We start from the raw sequence: 21,165 nt of genomic DNA on the forward strand, positions 1-21,165 counted from the left end.
TGAGAAAAAATATATGTTTGTTGAGAAGACACGTTCTAACTTCAAAGGGAGTTATATCCGTTACAGTGTAAGTTAGATTTTCCTTCGTCACGTCGCGTCAGTTCATATCGTACTTCTGTGCCAATGAATGAACCCTCTAGCATAGTTTTGAGAAATTGACTATGGGGTTACTGATAAAGCTGGAATTCCTTGACATGGGGGATGTCAGTTAGTTGTCTCGGCCTTATCAATAACATAAAGTTGTCAATACAATCTCTCTACGGAATGTTAGGTGTAGTGGAATACATGAAGTAAAGTTGGCTTTTATTCTTGAACTGTTAGGGGCCTCCTAGTTCATATGATCTTGGCGGCTTCATTGGCAATAAATAATGCAAATGACATAGCAATGGAACATTTCCAAAAAGCAAAAATACTGTAAAATGGCTGTTACGTATATATTGACGTTTACATATTGTTAATCAACGTATATGATAAATACTTTAATCCTTTAATACGTTTTTTATGGCGACCATTCATAGTAGGTGAGCCTAGTATGAATGGAGATGAGTGTAGGATGAGTGGCACGATCTTGAAGTCTTGTTAGTGACTAAGGCCGACATTCCTTGGATACAGCTGTTAACTAATAGCCCATACAGCGAATGGCAACCAAGGAACCTACAGTTTATAGTTGAATTGGAACCAAATTTTTTTTGCATTGGTATTTATGAATTGGTATAATTATCAGGATAGCACTGCAGGTGTTGTAGTACTCACTCGTGCGGACGTTAATCCACACCAGGGAGTATCGCATCCACAGTGCATTCCTATAAATATCCACAATTCGTGACCTAGTAGCTGGATTACAGGACGACGCCACCCGTCCCAGTCAAAGGATTATGTGATCTAGTTTAAAAGGAATATGACCTTTCGGTCATGACAGTAGCTGCTTAAATTGTATTTTCTCTTTGTACCATATTTTACAGCCAAAATTTCGTGTTATTTTCAATAATGTTACAAATTCGGTGCGCCAAAGTCCGTAATATAGGCAGGTGCAAATAATTGGTCAAGATAGGTACCATTTTAGGCAATGTTTCTAAGTTTGGATTTTATTAGACACAATAAGAGCAGATATTTCTACATAAATATTTGATATTTTGTAGAATAATATGTTAAAATGTAGGCAAAAGTGGCGAAAAAGGCACACACCAACCCGTAAAATAGATATAAGATAGTTCAATAAGAAATAATTTAAGAATTGCTGTGATAAAAGGATTTTCCACTGATTTCGTAATGGAACGTTATATTGCAAAACATTGCATGATAAAGAAGGAAATCAATTTTAAAATCAGAAAATAACATTGCAAATACTTATTTGGTAGAATTCAACTCCCAATAAATATGTGTTGTTTGAAATACAATTTAAAAATGAACAGCTGTTTCATTAAAAAGTATTATTCTCATGGCCAAAATGTAAACAACTCTGTTGAGGGATCTTTTAAGGCTTCTGGGGCAGAGCCCTAAGGGATTTTGCTTAGTTTTTCTTTTGATAACTCATCTACAGACCAAGACCTTTCTTTGGACACCTCTACCAAGTTTCTACGCCCAACCGTTCTCTCAAATTAGTGGGGACAAAGTTTCCAATCAAATATTTAGATTCCCCCATGTTAATCTTATGGGAGAAACGCCAACTTTGATGGCTTGTGGGGCAAAGCCCGAGGATTTTTACTACATGAATTGGTGAAAGGGGGCGTCTACACAAAAAATACTTTATTTTGACACGTCGTTTGTAAAAATCCGTCCATTATTAACGGAGGAGTAGTGTTTTCTAGAAATCGCCTTCACGTATTATATATAAGGATGGATCACTCTAACTGCCACAATACCGGTTGTAATATATGCCTACATAACTGGTTCCGAGCATTGCTTATGGTGCTTAATTTGTTTGAGACGTTAAAAAAAATTAACATAGGCCTACATATCTACAATGTTCATGATATAAAATATAACTGTATGACGTTTTATTCCCATTTTTTAAAGTTCAGCTATTGACTTATCAGACTTTATGTTATAGTTAATCTCATATTATATAGTATGTTGGCCTATATTTTATAGTACCTATCGGTAGTATGTTGGCCTATATTTGACATGGGGTTTCCTCTACCAATTAATTGACTCAGCCGTTAGACGCGTCGTACCCTACAGTTTAGTGATAGGCCTAAGAAAATGTAATTTTTATTCAAAACTAATGAATTCCACTGATGAATCTACTCTTAGAAATAAGGTGTATAAAAACAGCAAAATAGTTAGTAAACACTGCAAATAAACACTCTGTGGTTTTCGGTTGTTTAATGTAGTTTCAGAGGCTGCACTTAAGGGTTTGCGAGACAAAATAAATGTCACAGATTTTACTTTATGCTCTAGAGTCTACTCTAAAGCATATGATTTACACGAGTTTGAAGAAGTAAGTTTTTAAACAGAATCACATCTATATATATTTAATACGCTCGGCATATTTTTGTCATAATTGTTTTAGATGGTGGTGCTACCGATCACCATGTCCAAGGTGTCGTTAGAAAGGTCTTAGCATGTAGTTTTGCCATCAAACAAAAAAACTTGGGAATTCCATCAGGGCTCTGCCCCAGTGGCCTTCAAAGTTCCCATGTTATTCTTAGGGAGAAAATGTTTGTTTACATTAAATGTAAACATTTTTGAACAGATGAATACTTTGAAATTGACACTAATATTTGAAACAGCTGGTTATACTAAAATTGGAGACATGTGCTATAAGGATCTCTTATATTAATACGTGAGGGCTGTTTTTTTGTGAACAAAACTCCTCCGTTATTTCTGGATCAATTTTAACGTTTGAGGTCTCAATTAATTTGTCTCAACTCGTAGTTTTGCATAAAGGTTTTAGAATTTAAAAACTCTTACCCTTAAGGGCACGAGACGCTCTCAAAGGTCGCATTCTCCCCATAAGAATTACATTGAAATCAAATTTTAAAACAAAAACAGCTGTATATAAAAAGAAACTCACCAGCTTTTTGGGAGTAAATATTGATGTTTGTAATATTTAGGAGGTTATAGACAAATCTAAACAGTCAATCAGTTTTGTTGGAAGAACGGATAATTTCTTGAGTTTAAAGGAGAAATATTGAAAACAGGAGGCGGAGACAATTAATAGGAAATCTTATACGTATGGGAAGAGTGAAGGAGAGGCCTGGTCTCACAGTAAGGAATCCAGATACACAATCACTTGGGGAGATGAATCATTTTTGTCAGTTATGCTAAAGCAAATTTTTGGAAGTAAAAAAAAAAGTCACAGTGGTAAAGTAAACCTACCTAAAGTCAGATCAAATAAATAAATGCAAGAAATGTTTACTGGTATTAGCCTTAAGTTGGGAAACATTTGTAGAAAACACTAAAAAATAAGGTCGGGTCCAAACAATTCTAAAATATTTTTACAAGAAGCGTTTATTATTTCAAAGCGCTATTTAATAGGGCGAGTATTTCAATTAGTTAATTAAGTATTTAGTCGGGTCTTTAAAACTCATCGAAAATTATGACCGTTATTTCTGTAGTTTTAAAATAACTTCTGCATAATACGGGTACTTGAAAATTGCTCGATTTCGAGCAACAGGTACACTAGTTTAGAATTAATACAAGAAATTCCTTACAGAATTAGAATAATAGATAAATAAAACAAACATATGTTAAAATAAAACAATTATATTGGAACTCTAGTTAACCTATCAAAACGTATAACTTAAACTTACTTGTTTTACGTTAATCACGTTTAATTAAGTTGTAAAGCCAATTTGTCTTCGGTAGACGTACCCAGTCTCCTCTTCATTCTTAATTTACTTAACAAACATTTCCATAGACAAACAGTCTATATTGAAAATATTTACTTTATAGCTCAATAACAAACTGGTGAGTCGTGATAACATTTAAAATCAGCTGTTGAATGGATATTGTTTTTAGCTCAAAACTAAGATATCTTACTAATATTATAAATGTGAAAGTTTGTGTGTTTGTTTGAAATTCAATCACGCATAAACTACTGGACGGATTGGGCTGAAATTTGGCATGATGATAGCTCACATTCCCGGTTAACATATAGGCATATTCTTATCTCAAAAATCCTTTCGGGCTCCACCCCAGTGGCTCTGTAGTTCCCCATGTTAACCTTATGAGTATTCATAATTAAAGGGGATTAAAGGATTTACTCAGCTGTTTTAACTCAAAAAGTTGGTTCTATGATATGCAAAAGCATTAAAAGTTTAAGATTTACCAACAGGGTGCAGCACTATAATTAGTTTTGCTTTTATGAACAGCTAATTTTAACCATTGACTATTTTAACTAAGCAGCAACAAAAAACTGTGATATGCAGTGAGAACTGTCAAAGTAGGAATGTTTACAGTTATGTTTATGTTTTTAATTTCATGAATAATTTGTGATAATTTGCAAATTGTTAATAATTTATCCGTCTCTGTTGTTTAGGTGAAGTGGTAGACCATTATGGCCATGGTAGATGTGAAATACTATAGTATAGCGTAAATTTTATTATAGTAAAAAATGTTCTTCAAATGTGTCCTCCCCCATTGCAAATGCAAAGCTTGAGTATAACTGCAATAAGCATTTTATACTTATATGCCAACCCCGTACGAAGGACGGGTACTCTGCTAGTTTCTAATAAATTGGAGGAAATCGTAGGAGCTGATTTTGAAATCATTGTGCACAACCGTTACTCATATTATAGTATAGATAGATTGTGATTCTGTTTTACAAATTATTTCAAATGAAATGAAAAAAATAAATTTAGTGTTTATCACTTGTATACCTAAAAGGCTCTTTGGCAGTTTTGTCATATTGCGTCAGATTCACCAGAGTGGAAGAGTCTACTTCTTTTTTCTCAATTTTCTATGACCTTAAAATAAAATCCAAATCCATGTAATTATTGTGATTTACAGCATGATTACATGATTTATATTTGAAGCTAAGGAATAATATAATTACTCACTAAGGATTCTTTGAAAGCAAGTTGCTACCGGAACCTAAATAATTTTCTCTGAAAGCTAATGTTTACCTGAAATAAAACAGTTGTCTTTTTGCCAAAAATTAATCGACTAAGTTCTCTTAATCAGAAAATGAACAAGGAACCTTTGGAAAGATGCCAGCTTATCTACAATCTCTTGAGAGTCAGGTTTGATATAAACTAATTAATGACTAATGTGCTTTAAACATGTTAGAAATGTTTATAATAGGGGATTCACTTCAAAATAAGATCTTTTTTTGCTGACATGTCAATGTATTTGCGTAAAGTATTTTCTGTTATTAGTTCTGACTTTTTAATTATCAACTAGTGTATTCAAAAGCTGATCTGGTATTCTACAAATGTTTCCCACTTATAGCCACTTTAAGTTGTCCATGTTGATCTTCGTCAATGATAATGTAGTCAGCATGGTACTACCCATTGTCGCCAGAAAGTTTACAAATTTCAGTAATTTTTTATAGCGATAAAATTTTGTTTACATTAACTGCCTGATTTTCTGCATAGCCTCTCTGTCACAATTTTATCTGCTTCAATTGGCATTAATTTGGCTAGTTACTGTTATAACGTAAGTTATATTTATCTGAAAAATGCAGAATTGAAAGGCCTAATGTTGTTCAGATGGTTTTTTGTTTCCCTTGAATGTGAATAATAATGTGAATCCTTAAATGAAAGTTTTATTAAGGTTTCTTGGATGTAGTCATATTATTTTAAAATCACTTGACTTTTAAGAAAACATATGGTATTTAATGTCCTTGCCGTACCAGTTTAATTAGGCCATAGAGGGGTTTCCTTTGCCAATCATCATAAATTTAAGTCCATGTTTCCTACAAAATAGTAGCACTTCGGCTAAGATCCTTGTTAATTATTTGTGGGAATCTACATATTGTAGGTGTTCTCCATTATATAGGATGATAACGATAGTATTTTTTAAATCTCTATTTCTTCTACTGGGTGGCATTCTATTACTTTCCTATGTTTCCATGGTTAACAAATCGGTTCTTTCAATGATTGCTTAAGAATTACAATTTCCTTGTCAATTAATTTCTTATTTGGTAAAATATATAAAATTGCCCAGGCTTTCTCGATTTTTTACATTGTAATATGTACAAATGTAAATTAAAATAGTAAATATTTAGTTTTAAAAAAATCAGTAAATGTACCCAATGCGTTCCCTTGAATTGAAAAATAAATAACAGCAATTAAATTATACAGCTGATCAAAATGTAAACAATTATGTTCTTCATAAGGATAACATGGGAACTTTAAAGGCTACTGGGGCAGAGCCCAAGGGACTTTTTCAAAAATGTAAGGCCAGTTTGCGAATCTACGCAATACGCTCTTAATGAGACGTCAATGGATGAAATCGGTTAAGAAAGAAATGGCGGAGGAGTTCAACCGACAAACTTCGTGTTCGCGTATTAATTATATAGATTTTCCTTTGTACATTAAATTGTATAAATCAATGATTACCAATGACTTACTTTGTAGGTGCACACATACAAAGCCTATCAATCAACTAGAATGATTTTTTGCAAAATTCTTCAATAAATTTTAGTAGGCTAAAAGAAAAAAAACATTAGGTAAAATTTATTGGCAATTTGTGCATTAATAACAATACATAAAATTGATTGTTAAGTACAGAATTTGTCTGGTTAAGTTAAAAATTAATTGTGATGAGAAAGACTAAGTCACAAATAACTCTTAACACTGTATTCATATTATATTGGAAGGAAAGCACTCATTGTTTTAAACCACTCTGGCAGATAGGTTTTTAATTTATGACTGGAGGACAGTGAGATGATACCTGTACAACTGAAGTTAGCATGTAATAGTAAACCAGCTGCACTGTTTATTTTATTGGGTTGTAAAGCCGAGCTACGGTCGGTCCTCCTGGTACTGTTGTTTAAACGACCATCACCATAGTCATAGTGAAACATTACATAATCATAGTGTAAGTAATGGGATAATGAAACTAACTACTTAACTACTTATAACTGATGTAACTCCCTATTTTTATTCATGAATTTTCTTAGTTATGGCAAACCATATTCCAGCCCTTGAACTCCTTTTATGAAAAAATCTTACCTTTATCTGTAGTCCGAAATTATCATCAATAATCAGCACACAGTTTTGTTGCAAGCGCAACACTTTCAAAGTAAACGACAAGTCAAAACATAAAAATAAAACAAAACATTTAATGATATGCTTGCATAAAACTATTCAGCAGCATAGTTGTTGATGCAACTTTTGGACTAAGACTGAGGTAAGGGAGCCTAATCTGTTTCTTAATTGTACATAACTACTCACAGACTTTGTTGTAAGCAGCAGAAACATCTCAAGAAGATTGAAAAAAGTTTTCATGAAGATCCCTTTTGTCTTCGAGCTATCAACACCTCTTAAATTCAACTAGTATAATGAGTGGTTTTGTTGGTTTATCATTAAAATCCATGAGCAACTATGCTACAGTAATAACAGTATTCATTGAAAAATATATTGAAGTCCTCAGGTGTATTTTTTGGAACTTGTCAATGGTTAGTCAAACTATTTTCATAACTAAGTAAAAAGTGTAAAATGTATGATAAACCAGATACAATTAATGTTCAAAATTATTTTGGCTATAAAGAGACAAACATGTTCTTCATGTTTAAAAAACTTGGGTATCTTCCAACCTACGAATTCATTTATGTACTTTTTACTATAAATGCTTAACTAATCTTCAAAATGCAAATATCAATATCTGAGCGTACCTTGATTTTTTCAGTTGAGATTATTGGGATATCTTTCTATGTTTTTGCGATTATCAATACACTCAAATTAGATTTTTTCATTTCTAATTATCATTACTGTTATCAGTGTGGCCACAGAACTCCTGGAAAGAAATTCCCATATTTCTCCCAATTTTCCGGGCACCAAAACTTGGTTTTCCCTGTTGAGATTTCTGGCCTCTTGTACCTTTTACTAGGAGTCTGCAGGTTCCCAATATTTTCGGGTCAAATCGGGTTAAAAGTTGGCTCAAGAGATCGGTACGAGCCCATAATGATTGTCGAACCAAGCTTGGGTCAAGTTGATCCAAGCACATATTACTGCGATCATGAAAAACCTTTACGAAGATACATGACCAAAAACTGATGATTTTGCAGCAATTGCGGGTAATGTTGATAGTTTTGCCAGGACCGTGTGAAGACATTCATGATTTCACCAAGACCGCAGACAAAGTTCATGATTTTGCTGTGAACCCAAAAGATGATAATGATTTACCTGTGACCGTGGAAGATGCGTTTTAAGATTTTGTCGTGACAGCAGATGATTTTCGTGATATCCCCGTGACCGCGGGAAATGTTATCAATTTTACTGTTACCGCAGGAAGATGTATACGAATTCGTCATTTTGTTGTAACCAGGGAAGACGTTCATCATTTTCCTGTGACGGCAGACTAAAACAAATTTATCCTGACGGACTTTTAAAATTCCCGCGTAGCTCCTAGTTTTCCTGGTAAAATAAATTTACACATAGTTCTCGGTTTCACCCAAAATTTCTTGTCTGTGGACACCCTGTGTTGCACTTTAAGCTCAAAAAGTTTAAATTCCATTTTTTAGCTCCTGAACTGCTTAGTATAGACTAAAATAAAACATACCTCGTCATGCAGTTCAAACTTCAAATAGTGTGTTTTTTTAATCCACTACATGTTTCGCCATGTTGGCATTTTCAAGTGGTATACAGAAACATTAAAACATTATGCCATCCGAATTGGATTTGTCAAGTTGTAGAAATTTACATTTACACATAAAACTGTACATACATTTAACACGCACGAACTAAACATTTTCATGTATGCCTACAACACTTATTGCAACCCGATCACCCGATCTGAGTTCTGTCTCTGTCAGTGCCGTGATCGGGTTGCAATAAGTGTTGTAGGCCTACATGAAAATGTTTTGATCGTGCGTGTTAAATGTATGTACAGTTTTATGTGTAAATGTAAATTTCTACAACTTGACAAATCCAATTCGGATGGCATAATGTCTTAATGTTTCTGTATATCACTTGAAAATGCCAACATGGCGAAACATGTAGTGGATTAAAAAAAAAACACACTATTTGAAGTTTGAACTGCAAGACGAGGTATGTTTTATTTTAATCAAAAAGTTTGTCATTTATTATAATCACAACCGTCTTTTTTAGTTTCTAAGCTATTAATATTTATCACTCTCTTACATTATGTTCCTAAACCATAATTTTTAGCGAATTTTTTTTCTTGGCAAATATGGAAGAGATCACATATATTATCACACTTTGAAATTATATCATGTCTCATGCACTCCATTTCCGACTCAAGTAAAGAGAAATGTTCTAAAGGTCAAACTTAAAAAGTGTTGAAAAGATAGTAAAAAATTCTGTCAAAATGTTGACTTGAAGCTGCTTTCGGCATCAAGGGAGGGGAGGATGGGACTTAGACAGATCCGAGGGGAATCAAAGACCACAAGGTAATATGCAAGAGAATAATATATTTCCCGAAATTACATTGAGTGCCACAACCACCTTCTCCTGGTAACCGACTACGCTAACACAAGCTCGGTTTGACTCAACTCCGATTTGTCTAGGTACCTCCCGTCCTTTCAGCCCGTCTTCTGACAGAATTTTTTTATGAAAAAGAATTGAAAAAAAATTATAAAAATGGAAAGAGAAATAGAGATCAGAAGTATGATAACGAGCAACTTACATATATTGGCTCCGTAGTGCTTCGTTGAAATGCAAAACCGGTTAACAGAAAATGACGAGGTGAAAGAATGAAGAAAGTACCCAGAGCAAATTCACAAACAGACGTAATCATAATGGAAGCTCAGCTGAACTCACCGTCAATAACAATAAATAACGTAATTTAAATAACAACATTGATAATACATGTAAAATTAAACTAGATAAACTTATAATATGTGTCATGGTACTAAAAGCTTTGGCTAAGATTAAAGAAACCTAAATAAACCTATACCTTATAAAGGGTAACAATGAATTCAAGCAAAGAATAACTCGGAATGCAATAATACATAGCTTAAGGAAAAGTAGAAAATAAATGCTTTTTTAAATAAATGCAAGGCTTTGGATGAATATTAATGTTTACCTTCTGGCGTTTTATTTGCAGCAAATTTTTGACATGCTTTGTCAACACAGTGACATCTTCAGGCATCCACTATGGCTTCCTCATAACAATTCACGCTCCAAATAGGAACGCCAGAAGGTAAACATAAATAATCATAATACTTGACTTCCAGTATTCCAATGTTTCGGATATCTAGAATACATGATTTTATTTATTAACGTGATGAAAAATATTTATTTGTTAACTTTGATCAAACATATAAATCCCGGAACCACATTCATTGAACAATATTCAATTCTTGTCTATCGGATCCAACAAATTTCACATAAATAGTAGACAACTAGTGAGTGCTAAAAAACCAACTGTGTGAGATATCATTGTAAACATTCAGTGAACACTCTACTATCCAAAATAATACTGAGCGGAGGGATGTTAAAATACTTGTAAAATATACTTGCAAAATAGGACTTTTGTAAATTTAAAATAAAAATATTAAAAGAATATGACGGAACTTTTTTAAATTTTTCAAACAAACTAGTTGGAAATAAGTATAAACTTACAAATAATACTCTGTGGGAAATACAATTGGATTAAACTATATCTAACTCTCATTAGAATTAAATAAAAAAAAAGAGATAAAAGTGTGAAATGTTGTTAATAGTGCCACATTTAATATACAATACTCTGAAACACTGAAAATTAATAGCACAAGGAAACACTTTAGCATGCTAGGTATTTATGCTAAAAACTTGGAGAAAATTTGATATTTCGTTGTTAATTCTTGTAGCCCAATTTGTTATTACAACTTTTTTCCAACTAATTATGAATTTGAAGAAAAAGGGAAATAGATTTTGAAAATTATTATCAATTTCTTCCGCAACATTTGAACGGCAATGTAAAACCAAAGTTATTTTAACAGAAAAAGAAAAAAAAACAATTGCATGTAGTTTGTCTTAGACGAAAAATTATAAAACTTTCCTATAAGATCAGTGGTTCAAATTCTGATATTAAAAATTATACAATGCATCGGGATGGTTACAATCACAACAACACATCTAGAATACATAGTATCAGGAACAATAAAATTATAATACAATAACTTACGATGACTAATACGGACATCATATTAAAATAAATATCTGTTAATACCCTGGCAAAACAAGTTCAATAAATAATACTATTGGGTGGGAAAGTAAATAGCACTGTGCAATAAAGTAAAAAAAAAAATTAATGAGGTTAAGAACCTCAATTTGTTTTAAAAATGTGATGATAAGTTCACTTGTAGCTTGGAAGACATCTGTTAAAATATTTCAATTAAATTATTGTAGAGCACACAGTATGCAAATTCTGAATCCTGTATATATAAGTTATCAATATACCAATAGCTACAGTATCAAAGTAAAGCTATTGATTCAAGTTGAAAATAATTTTCAATCATATTAAAATAGTTTCCCCTGCTTTTAAAAAAATATTGCTTTCTGCAGGTGGCTCCTTAAAAAAGTGATTGTCAATCAAAATTTTCTTGAAATCAGTATTTCAGTAAATGTGATCAAAAAGTTAGATAGTGAAAATAGTTTTTTACAAAGTTTAACTTATAGATAGTATCGAAAAACTTATGTTTCTTTCTTTTAAAGCATCAAACAGTAGAAATTTATAACAGTTTTAAAAGAGGTAAAAAGTAATTAATCGTTTTTATGTAAATTTAATTTGAATATTATAAGTAAACTAATCCTACTGACATAATAATACCATTGAAAATGGAGATAACTGAAAATACATAGGTAAGGAAAAATATTTTAAGAACACGGTTGATACATTTTACACTGCAAATTATAAAATTCAGGTAAGCGAGGCGAACGTAGCAAATATAAAGGCAAATATAAGTTCATTATGATCAAATAAAATAAGTACTTACTCACATAAGAATAAAAGTAAACAAATCATATCACAATTTTTCCATGTTAAAAGATAAATCTTTATGGACATATTTTTTTTCAAATCTCAAATTAAAATATTAGACTACAATGCAGCTTAATTTTTTAAAGATAAAAATGTATTCCCCATTACCCAAACAGATGCTATTGAGTGTTTGCTAATCTATGCACAACAGCAAATGACTTTTCTAATTTTGAGCATGTTAACAAAATATGAATCTAATACTAGTGTCACAAAACAACAAACGTAACAAGCGGTCAAGTTTATGTTCCTTTTGTTTTTTACATCCTACTTGAGCTTTAATATGTTTATTTTGACTTTTTTATTGTGACAAACTAACATCAGATAGAAAATACAATTGCCGCTTAAGCTGTGACTATAGTGATAAAATTGTGAATTTTGGTATTACACAAAACACAAGTGGTTAAGGAAATGCTTTGGTAAAAACACCCTTTGAAAACAAATAAATTATTGCATTCCCTTTACCATCAGCGGATTTGAGAGGGTTTTGTAATGGTGGATGAGTCAGATAGTAACAAGACCAGGGTTTGTACCGTTTCCTTTCATTACGTAAAAAATGTCATTGTCACGTAGAAAACACACAAAATTAAAATAAATAAAATATAAAAATTCCTATCCTCTTAAATAGCATTACTGAGACAGATATTTTTCCATAAATACTCTACAAGAATGTGTGGAGTATGTACAGAAAAATATCTATCATCTGTCACAATATTGTTTTAATTCATGGACTTGTATTTTGGGTGAAGTTTAAGTTTAAAGTTCAGTTTAAGTTTTGTTGCCAGTTGCACCTGATTTACAATTGTGAAATAAATCTTCTTGAATTTGATTACAAATGTTTTTGTTGCTCCTCCACCAAAACTACCCCTCCCCACCGCCTTTAATCCCCCAGTTTAGAAGCTCTCAGACTTGAGTATGTTCGCCCCTCCCTCCAGTACATCGTTGTAATACTCGCCCTGATGTTGTGTTGTACTCTCCTCATTACTCACCTGACTATGGCTGACAGAGTCGGGTATTGGCAGCGGTTTGGCAACTCCGATCCTCACCGCTCCCTTCGCAGCACCCTTCAAAGCCTGCACGGCCTGGTCTAGTGAGGCGTGGTCGAGCGACACGTCGTTGACGGACAACAGACGATCACCGGGGATTAGTCGGCCATCCATTTGCGCCACTCCGCCCGGCACCAGAGATCGTATTACGATCACCGTCTCGCTCGGGTTCATTGGGTCCTGTGAATGAAAAGTTTGGTGAATTGATACAACAAAGTAAGGCTTCTGCTGTCGCAAAGATCACTATAGTTTTATTCAGAATATAGATTATAGATTAAACAAGTTACAAGACAATCAAGAATAGTTTAAAGTTTTGAGATCAAAATTTTTAGTGTAAAAAAAAAGTGAAAGGTAACACCCTACCACTAAAACTAAAAAATAAGACCTTTCAAAGCTAAACTTTCAAAATACAAGACACAAAAGACTTTCAGTAGCATTAGAATGTTGCCACAGAGATCATAAAAATAATACAATATGACTATAATTTCACAGATAAAAAATCATGCAACAGCAGCATTGTTAATGATCATAGCAAACGGTCATAGTTAAGAAGAAGATAAAAAATCAAACACATTTCTCTTAGCTATCAAAGTCAAATCCAATGAAAATATCATAGGACTTTGAACAAAAATATGTGATGGATGTACCCAAGGTTCCATTTTTGAGCTTGTTACTTTTTTGTATTCATTTGTTTGAAAATTGAAACGTTAAGTAAAAAATTGTTAAATAAAAATTCCCTTAGTAGTAAAAGATCTAAAAAAACAGTCCCAAGAAACAATTTAAAACTTTGTTTGAACTATGAAACAAATGAAGATGAAATAATTATGTCATATAATTTAGTCTACATGTCAGTATTAATTTGTAACAATGCCAACTATTTATTTGATAAAAAAATACAAAAAATTTTTTACAATAATCGTTGATGCTTTTAACTAAAAAAAACCAATTTAAAAATAGAGACATTTCTAAATTAATTCCAAAATTTCATGAAAAACATTTCACAAACACAAACATTCCAGTCTGTAATTAGCTATTAATACATCACAGCACGTTTCTTTACAGCTGTATTTTTCAACGCACATTTCTATCTAACAAACAAAATTTATGAATCTAAAAACTGAAAATTACAAAATACAATTGACCTCATTAACTTTTCTACTGAAACAAACATTTACACATCTTAACACACTTAAACTGCACTTATAAAAAACATCGGCCACCTAACAATAAGTTGTAAGCTTCAAAACGTTCAAACGCATGCGTTCACCTAGCATGCGCTCCCATCTTATAAGCAAGAGTTCAATACTATTACAATAGCAATAATACGATACCATGCCAATTACGATAAGCCAATCGACTTTACATTCAACACGCAATTTTACTGTAGTCAATTTACCTTTGATCATTTGATGGAATCAGACTTTGAGATCCTTTCAGGAAGAGTACAGTACATCAGTGAATACCCGTAGGTTTTTCACTGGATAAGAATCTTTTGTTTGGGAAAACACTGTAAAATTGATCTCTTGCTTTTAAAATGTGGACAAATATGTAATACTGAGTTAAAAAGATTACCAAAACTTTAAATTAAAATTCCTACATTATTCTTAAGGAGAATAATCCAACTGTTGTAGTTTTGATCAAATTTGGCAAATTTATTTCACTGAAAAACACATTATTACTATCTTTACTATAACAGAAAAACTAAGACCTCATGAAACCTTATTATATTAATTAAGTAGGAAACAAATTTAATGTTTTAAGGAAATATTTTTGTGACAATCCAATTAGGCAAATTGAAATTTGCTAAGTCTGCAGGTTTGCTAAGGCAGGAGTATTTTCTCTATTTTGATTTTCAGATGAATAAATAAATAAATATAAATGTTTTGAAGACAGAAATAAAATGTTAGGCTTATATTTTGGTAAAATACATAAACAGTATTTTAGAAAGTTTGTGGATTTAAATCTAAATGATATTCACACAGATACTATTCATAGCTGACATGAAGCTCCCAAAGTGGAACAGGCTGAGAAAGATGGTTCATTTATGTAGCTTCTTGTTTATTTAATTGTCCAGCAGTTTTTACCTCTATGCTGATTTTCTTTCTTCATTTTATTTTGTTTTGACATAGACAAACCAACACGAGTAAACTCCTCATCCGACTGTAGATTTTGAAGCTGGTTTTTCGTGTCTAGTTCATGTGCGTCGACACTGATAGCTAGTATAGACAAAACTTTGTTTCTTTTATTTTAGGGTTATTTTTATGATTTGTGCTTACTGCTTGGTTATATAACTAGGAGACCAGATATAGGTTGTATTTGATTAAATAAGGTTTTAAATGACTGAAATAACAAGAAACAAATTGTAAACAAAACACGAACTCTACAGTGCAACAAACAGAACTAACAATAAAATTGGCTTCATCTGTTCCATAAGGATGAGAAATCTATTAGTTTTTTTTCTTTGTTTTATGTTTTATCTATGGTTTTGACCCTTAAGGTCTCTTTTATTGGTTCAATTTTCCATTCATAGTTTTCATGTAAGTAGTCCATTTTTTTAAGTTGGCCATTTTTAGGGGGTTTTAAAAATGTTATATCAATTTTTGTTAAGACTTCATAGCCTATATTATGTGATAACGATAACATAATAGTTTTTAATTACATAGTATTTTGTTTCAGTTAGGCTAATTAAAGTTAAATTTTCAATTTAAGTTTATAAACCACAATTTAAAATCTACTCATTGTCGCCATATTACTTAATTACTGCAATACATAGTATTTCTCTCTTACTTTTTTCACATATAGTTTTAGGTTTTTAACTCATTTATACAACCAAGTTCAATGAATTGCTTTTATTTCGCTTAAGGTACAAGAGTAAAGTGAAATGCTCCACGTACATAGAGAAGAAACACAACAAGTTAGAAAGACTTGCCCAAGTTCTCCAAAAATCTAGTTTAATTCTTGTATTTTATTGACATGTAAATCTTTAATAACATATAACACTATTTAACAAATTCAACGCTCTTTTTTAGTATTTTATTTTATTCTAAATCTAAATGAATTTTATATTAACCCTTCATTAGTGTCTTTGATTTTAAAACACGATCGGTGACACAGTTTTTTTTTTCTCAGGGTGTTGAAACATTAGACAATGTTTTTTTAATACATTAACACAAAAATGGATTTATAACATGTATAATCAATAAAACTGTACATCAAATCAATGAAAACCCTCACTTTACGTAATTATAACAATATATAGCAAACAAAAACAACGGTACCATTGGTGACACAAGGAGCTACACTCTGGGAATCCAACACGCAATCGGTGACTGGAGGAGTCAGGCTCCGTGCTACGTGACTCTTCGGGCTTCAAATGATTAATAGAAGTTTTACATAAAGGTGTGAGTTATAAAAAAAATTTCTAACCGAAAACGCTGTGATGTCACTCATGTACGGTTAAAGATATTAAATATTCTACTCATTGTCACTTGTTTAATTTGTCATTGCCATTAGACAAGACTTGTGCTCTGCGACACCAGACCTGACGTAGACAGTGTTGTTGCTGTCTTCTGGTTAGAAAACTAATGCCTAAAAACCTCCTAGACACTGATCACACCTAACATTCTGTTGCAATGGCAATATTGGCGGGGTGGTTCAAGGCTTGTTTCTCAGGCAATGGAACATGTCAGGGACAATTTTCAGCTGTTGTTATATTTATCACCCGCATAGTGTTAAGGTAAGGTTTTGTTCTGTGTCTCACATTCTCTAATATTATCACTTTATGGGGCTAAAAGACTTAAACTACTCTGTTTACAGAATAATCATGTTTGAGTTGTTTGGCTACAGATATCGCTCAGTCAGTATTTCTGCTCAACTCCAACAAGGGATTAATAATTTAATTTACAAGGTTTCAAAAAGTTGTCAAGATTTAAAAACTAGATTTTTGAAGTACTTGGTGCATTAACATTCAAAGTTTAACAAGCACGGTTCAACACTTAAGACTAGATGATATGGCAGATATCAAAATACTGGAAATAACTAGGATTTCTTTTTATATAAATTCAATTTAAAATATTTAATAATACAATATTCACAATAATTAAGTAACAAACTCTTAACATAATCCAACTTTTTTTATTTAACGTTTTCCCAAAAGCTTGTGACAAAATATTAAATTGTAATTGCAGCGCAACAGCACTGTAGCCTTCCAAAAACATTCATGGAATAGACAAACATGTAGAAGAGGTAAAAAAATTACAAAATAAAAATTCCATTCGGAGTTAAAATCTTACATAAGAATGATTTTTTTTTTAATGTTTAGCCTAATAGTTAAACGAAAGCGTAGTTCAATCCAGAATTTTACATTTTATACTATATTAAGAATTACGAGCTATGGTTACATTCAGAGAAGTTTCAACAGCTTACTCCACCAACAGTAAAAGATCAACAACAAGATTTCTAGTATCTAACAACACTTGACAGAATCAACACTCAGAAATAAAATTCAAGAGATTCAGATAAATCTTGGTCTCGGGAGGTGAACACACTTTGCATTGGTGAAGATAGTGTTTTAAGAGGCAAACTAATTCAAACTTCAGTTAAATTTTAGTTTGCACCCTGAGATGGATGGAATATATCCTAAATGTTGGCCACTATCTTCAGCAATCCAACGACACGTCATCTACCAAAGATCAAGATGGCCTCCACGGCCTACTTAGAGCATGGAGGCCTACCATCAAGATAAAAAATCAGTTTGACATATCTTTAAAAAATAACTCAAAACAACAATTAACAAGAAAATAAAAATGATAACGGTTTAATTTGTTTTTGTTTTTTATAGATAAGTTTACCAAAAATTAATATTTTTTTTAGAAAGTGTAAGTGTTATTTTCTAAAGTCATTCAAGTTATGTTTTTATTTTTGGAAATCTAAAACGTAATACATCTACATTGTTTTTGGTTTTCAACAACTATTTGAATTAAATGTTATTATAAAAAAGCTAAATCTTTTGTTTTAACCAAGTTATCTTAAAGATTATATAAAACTTTATCAAAGCTATGCTCGTATACGTGGCTATGGCAGTAATACATTTTCATACAAATTTACTAGTTCAAACATATAACCGCATACAATTATAAAAAGCCATTATAAATGTGTACCAAAATGTATAAATAAACTATTAACTATTATTAAATAGGCCCACAAACTTTTGATTTATTTTACTAACTCTAATCAAACAAAATTTACATTCATAAAAATTATTTCTTAATTACTATTTCTGCTTGTATTATTATACAAAATTAATAGATCGATGTGGTTTGTAAGGGGATTGTTGTTTGTTACTGAAAAAAAAAACTATTTGTTTTTATTAATATAATCATAATATTACATAAAAAAATATTTATATTTTTATGAATCAAGAGGTAAAACTTTAAATATACAATTGGTTGTTTTGACATTCATTTACAAACCTAGGACACAAGTTTTTTTTTATCATAAAAAAGCACGAGGTCAGTTATGCGATAAATGTAACCATTCATACTTGGGTGCCGAAATAAAAAAAAAATATCACAGCAAAGTATATAACACCCTCATCTATAACTTTTAAATTCAACCCAATAATAAAATTAAGGCCATAATAAAACATGCATATATTCTTAAAAATTGCCTGTTAAACTACTAATACTGATAGTTGAATGTAGGTTCATTGAAGAAAATCAATACTGCAGCGGTAATAATTGTTATAAACATAATTATATACATCAGTATATAAATCAATATCATAGTAAAAAAGATGGTTATTTTCTATTAAAAAAGTATAAACATAGTTGTCCAAAGGATTATTTATTGAAAATATGATTGAGTAGACAACCCACCTCATGGATCTTTTTAAAACAGCAAATTGACAGATGGGATCTATAAAACTACAGTAGAACCTCGATTAACCCGGGGCGGATCAACCTTGGTCAATAGATGCCTCTTAAATTATGTCACATAACCTAAAAAATACCAAGAAAATTTAAGAAATAGTGTTTCTTCAGTCTAGTGTGTTGAAATGCACAGTATAGTTTTTTAAACAACACAGTTTCATCTCATACGTGACCGCTGGAGATTAGTTGCAATGCATGCCGCCGAGGCATGCGGTCACCTATCACTTAAGCTGTCATATCGCAGTTAATATTAGTTCAATCTAAAAAAATGTGTCAATCAATTTGTAATTAAATTGCCTTGAAAATGTAATTATTATTTTTTATAAATCAACTGTTTTTGAGTTATTTAAATTGTAAGTGAAACAAAATTGTAAATGCCATTTTGTTTTATGATTTTGGAAAATTGTCATAATTTTTTTGTAGCTTTGTCTAATTGTCATAATTGTTTGTGCAAAGTTTCAATTTCGTAAGTTTAACCAAAGAAAAAAAATTAGTGAATGAAACAAAATGGCAGCTGTGTGAGTGAGTAAGAACTTCCGGACTATTTAATATTTATATATATGTTTCTCACCCAGGAACAATGCTCTAAAATATAGGTAGAGGGCTCCGGGACACCCTGTGTAGTATAAAGGTTTTTTTATGGGTTTGTTATACATGTTAATGGCGTGTTAAATTAACCGTGGTTTTCAGTTATCCATAGTCTCCCTCCCCCTCATTACCCCGCATAATCGAGGCTCTGCTGTACTGTATATCAGAAAAACAAATCGGTGATGAACAGTCTGCCTGAATAGGTTTAAATTGTTTTCCGATTAGTGACTTTTCAATAAACACAGCTGAAGACAACCTGGATAGATACTATATTTCCAATTCCCTTTTTAATGAGTTGTCTACTCAAGTAAATAAATGGATAAAGTTACACTATTGACTTTTAGATACTGAAATAGACATCCCATCTATAAAGACCAGATAGAGCCTCTTTATAAAAAAAGGACCTAGTTCAATGATGAACCACTCTCAGTGTGTGCTAGTCTGAAGTTCTTTTTAACCCTTGGTGTTTTTACAAAGAGATCGTCGATGTGACAGAGAGTTCAGTAATAATTTAATAATATAATTCATTACTAGGGGTTTAAGCTTATAGTCACTCCATTTGATGACACTAGCTGTGGAGTTTAACAAATAATGAGTATGGGTTAAAAAATCACTTCTTGACATTGATGGATGAACAGCGTGCAATGGAATGTCTAGTTCTATCCAAAGTCAAGATTCAACACAACAATATATCCACCACCAGCACCAGTTAGATGTAGAAGTGGTAGGTGCACCGACATACCTGGTAATCGAGAATAGAGAAGCCCAGACCGCGCTCTCCCTTGACCAGCTCGATGATGTGCGGCTCGCTGCTCCACATAGCGAGGCCTGTGAGAGGCTCCAGCGAACGGCTCTTGAGCTTGCTAAGACTGGGCTCAGTGGTGGCTGTGGTGGTGGACGCCAATGAGCCGTCCGATTTGGCTTTGACGAGCCTCTCCATAGCAGGGATTAGGTTCTGCAAACTGCCACCGAGAAGACTCTGCAAACATGCGATGAGTTGACAAGTTTTCACACACTTTGATGAGTGGAGAGTTTTCACAAGAGATATTCAATATGCCGTGTTCGTATTGTTGACTCTAGATAATTCAAAGCTTGTGGGACCGAAAGGTCAATGGTATATTGGAAATATGTCAAACTACCACAAAAGACTGATAAGTCCTTAATACCAGTGTCGTGTTGTGTAATTTATTATGTATCTGTGAGTGATGACTGTAAATTCAGTTCTCCGTTAAGCTAAGCGAGCTAGTTAAAATCTGACACCAGTGTTGTGTTCTTTAATTCATTTACTAATATATTCAATCCCACTCATATACAACAATTGGTCTCTCTGTCATGGCCAAAAAGATATGGGGGAAAATTAACACTCCTGTTAAGTATGCAACATATTCTCAGATAAGAATTCTGTGGGGAGGATTCTTACATATTAAAATACATTGCCAGTAGACAGATTTGTATGCAGAAAAGTGTCTGGAATAGGAAAATACCCCCGCCGCAGCAAACCTGCAGACTAA

At 32.2% G+C, this 21,165-nt stretch overlaps 1 protein-coding gene across 8 annotated transcripts in view; it reads right to left on the reverse strand.

The window, feature by feature from the left end:
* Positions 1-21,165, reverse strand: part of LOC128996290 (multiple PDZ domain protein-like) — a 395,615-nt gene that overhangs the window by 261,499 nt on the left and 112,951 nt on the right. For all 8 annotated transcript variants that reach the window (XM_054421514.1, XM_054421510.1, XM_054421513.1 and 5 more), the window contains 2 exons: positions 20,397-20,633; positions 13,080-13,316 (listed from right to left, as the gene is read on the reverse strand). In XM_054421514.1, coding sequence (XP_054277489.1) covers positions 13,080-13,316; positions 20,397-20,633 — 474 coding nt within the window. The remainder of the gene's footprint in view (positions 1-13,079; positions 13,317-20,396; positions 20,634-21,165) is intronic.

This window comes from Macrosteles quadrilineatus, unplaced genomic scaffold (assembly GCF_028750875.1).
Source record: "Macrosteles quadrilineatus isolate MER2022 unplaced genomic scaffold, UCM_ALF_1.0 Scaffold_6__1_contigs__length_79288215, whole genome shotgun sequence".
Classification (NCBI taxonomy): Eukaryota; Metazoa; Arthropoda; class Insecta; order Hemiptera; family Cicadellidae; genus Macrosteles; species Macrosteles quadrilineatus.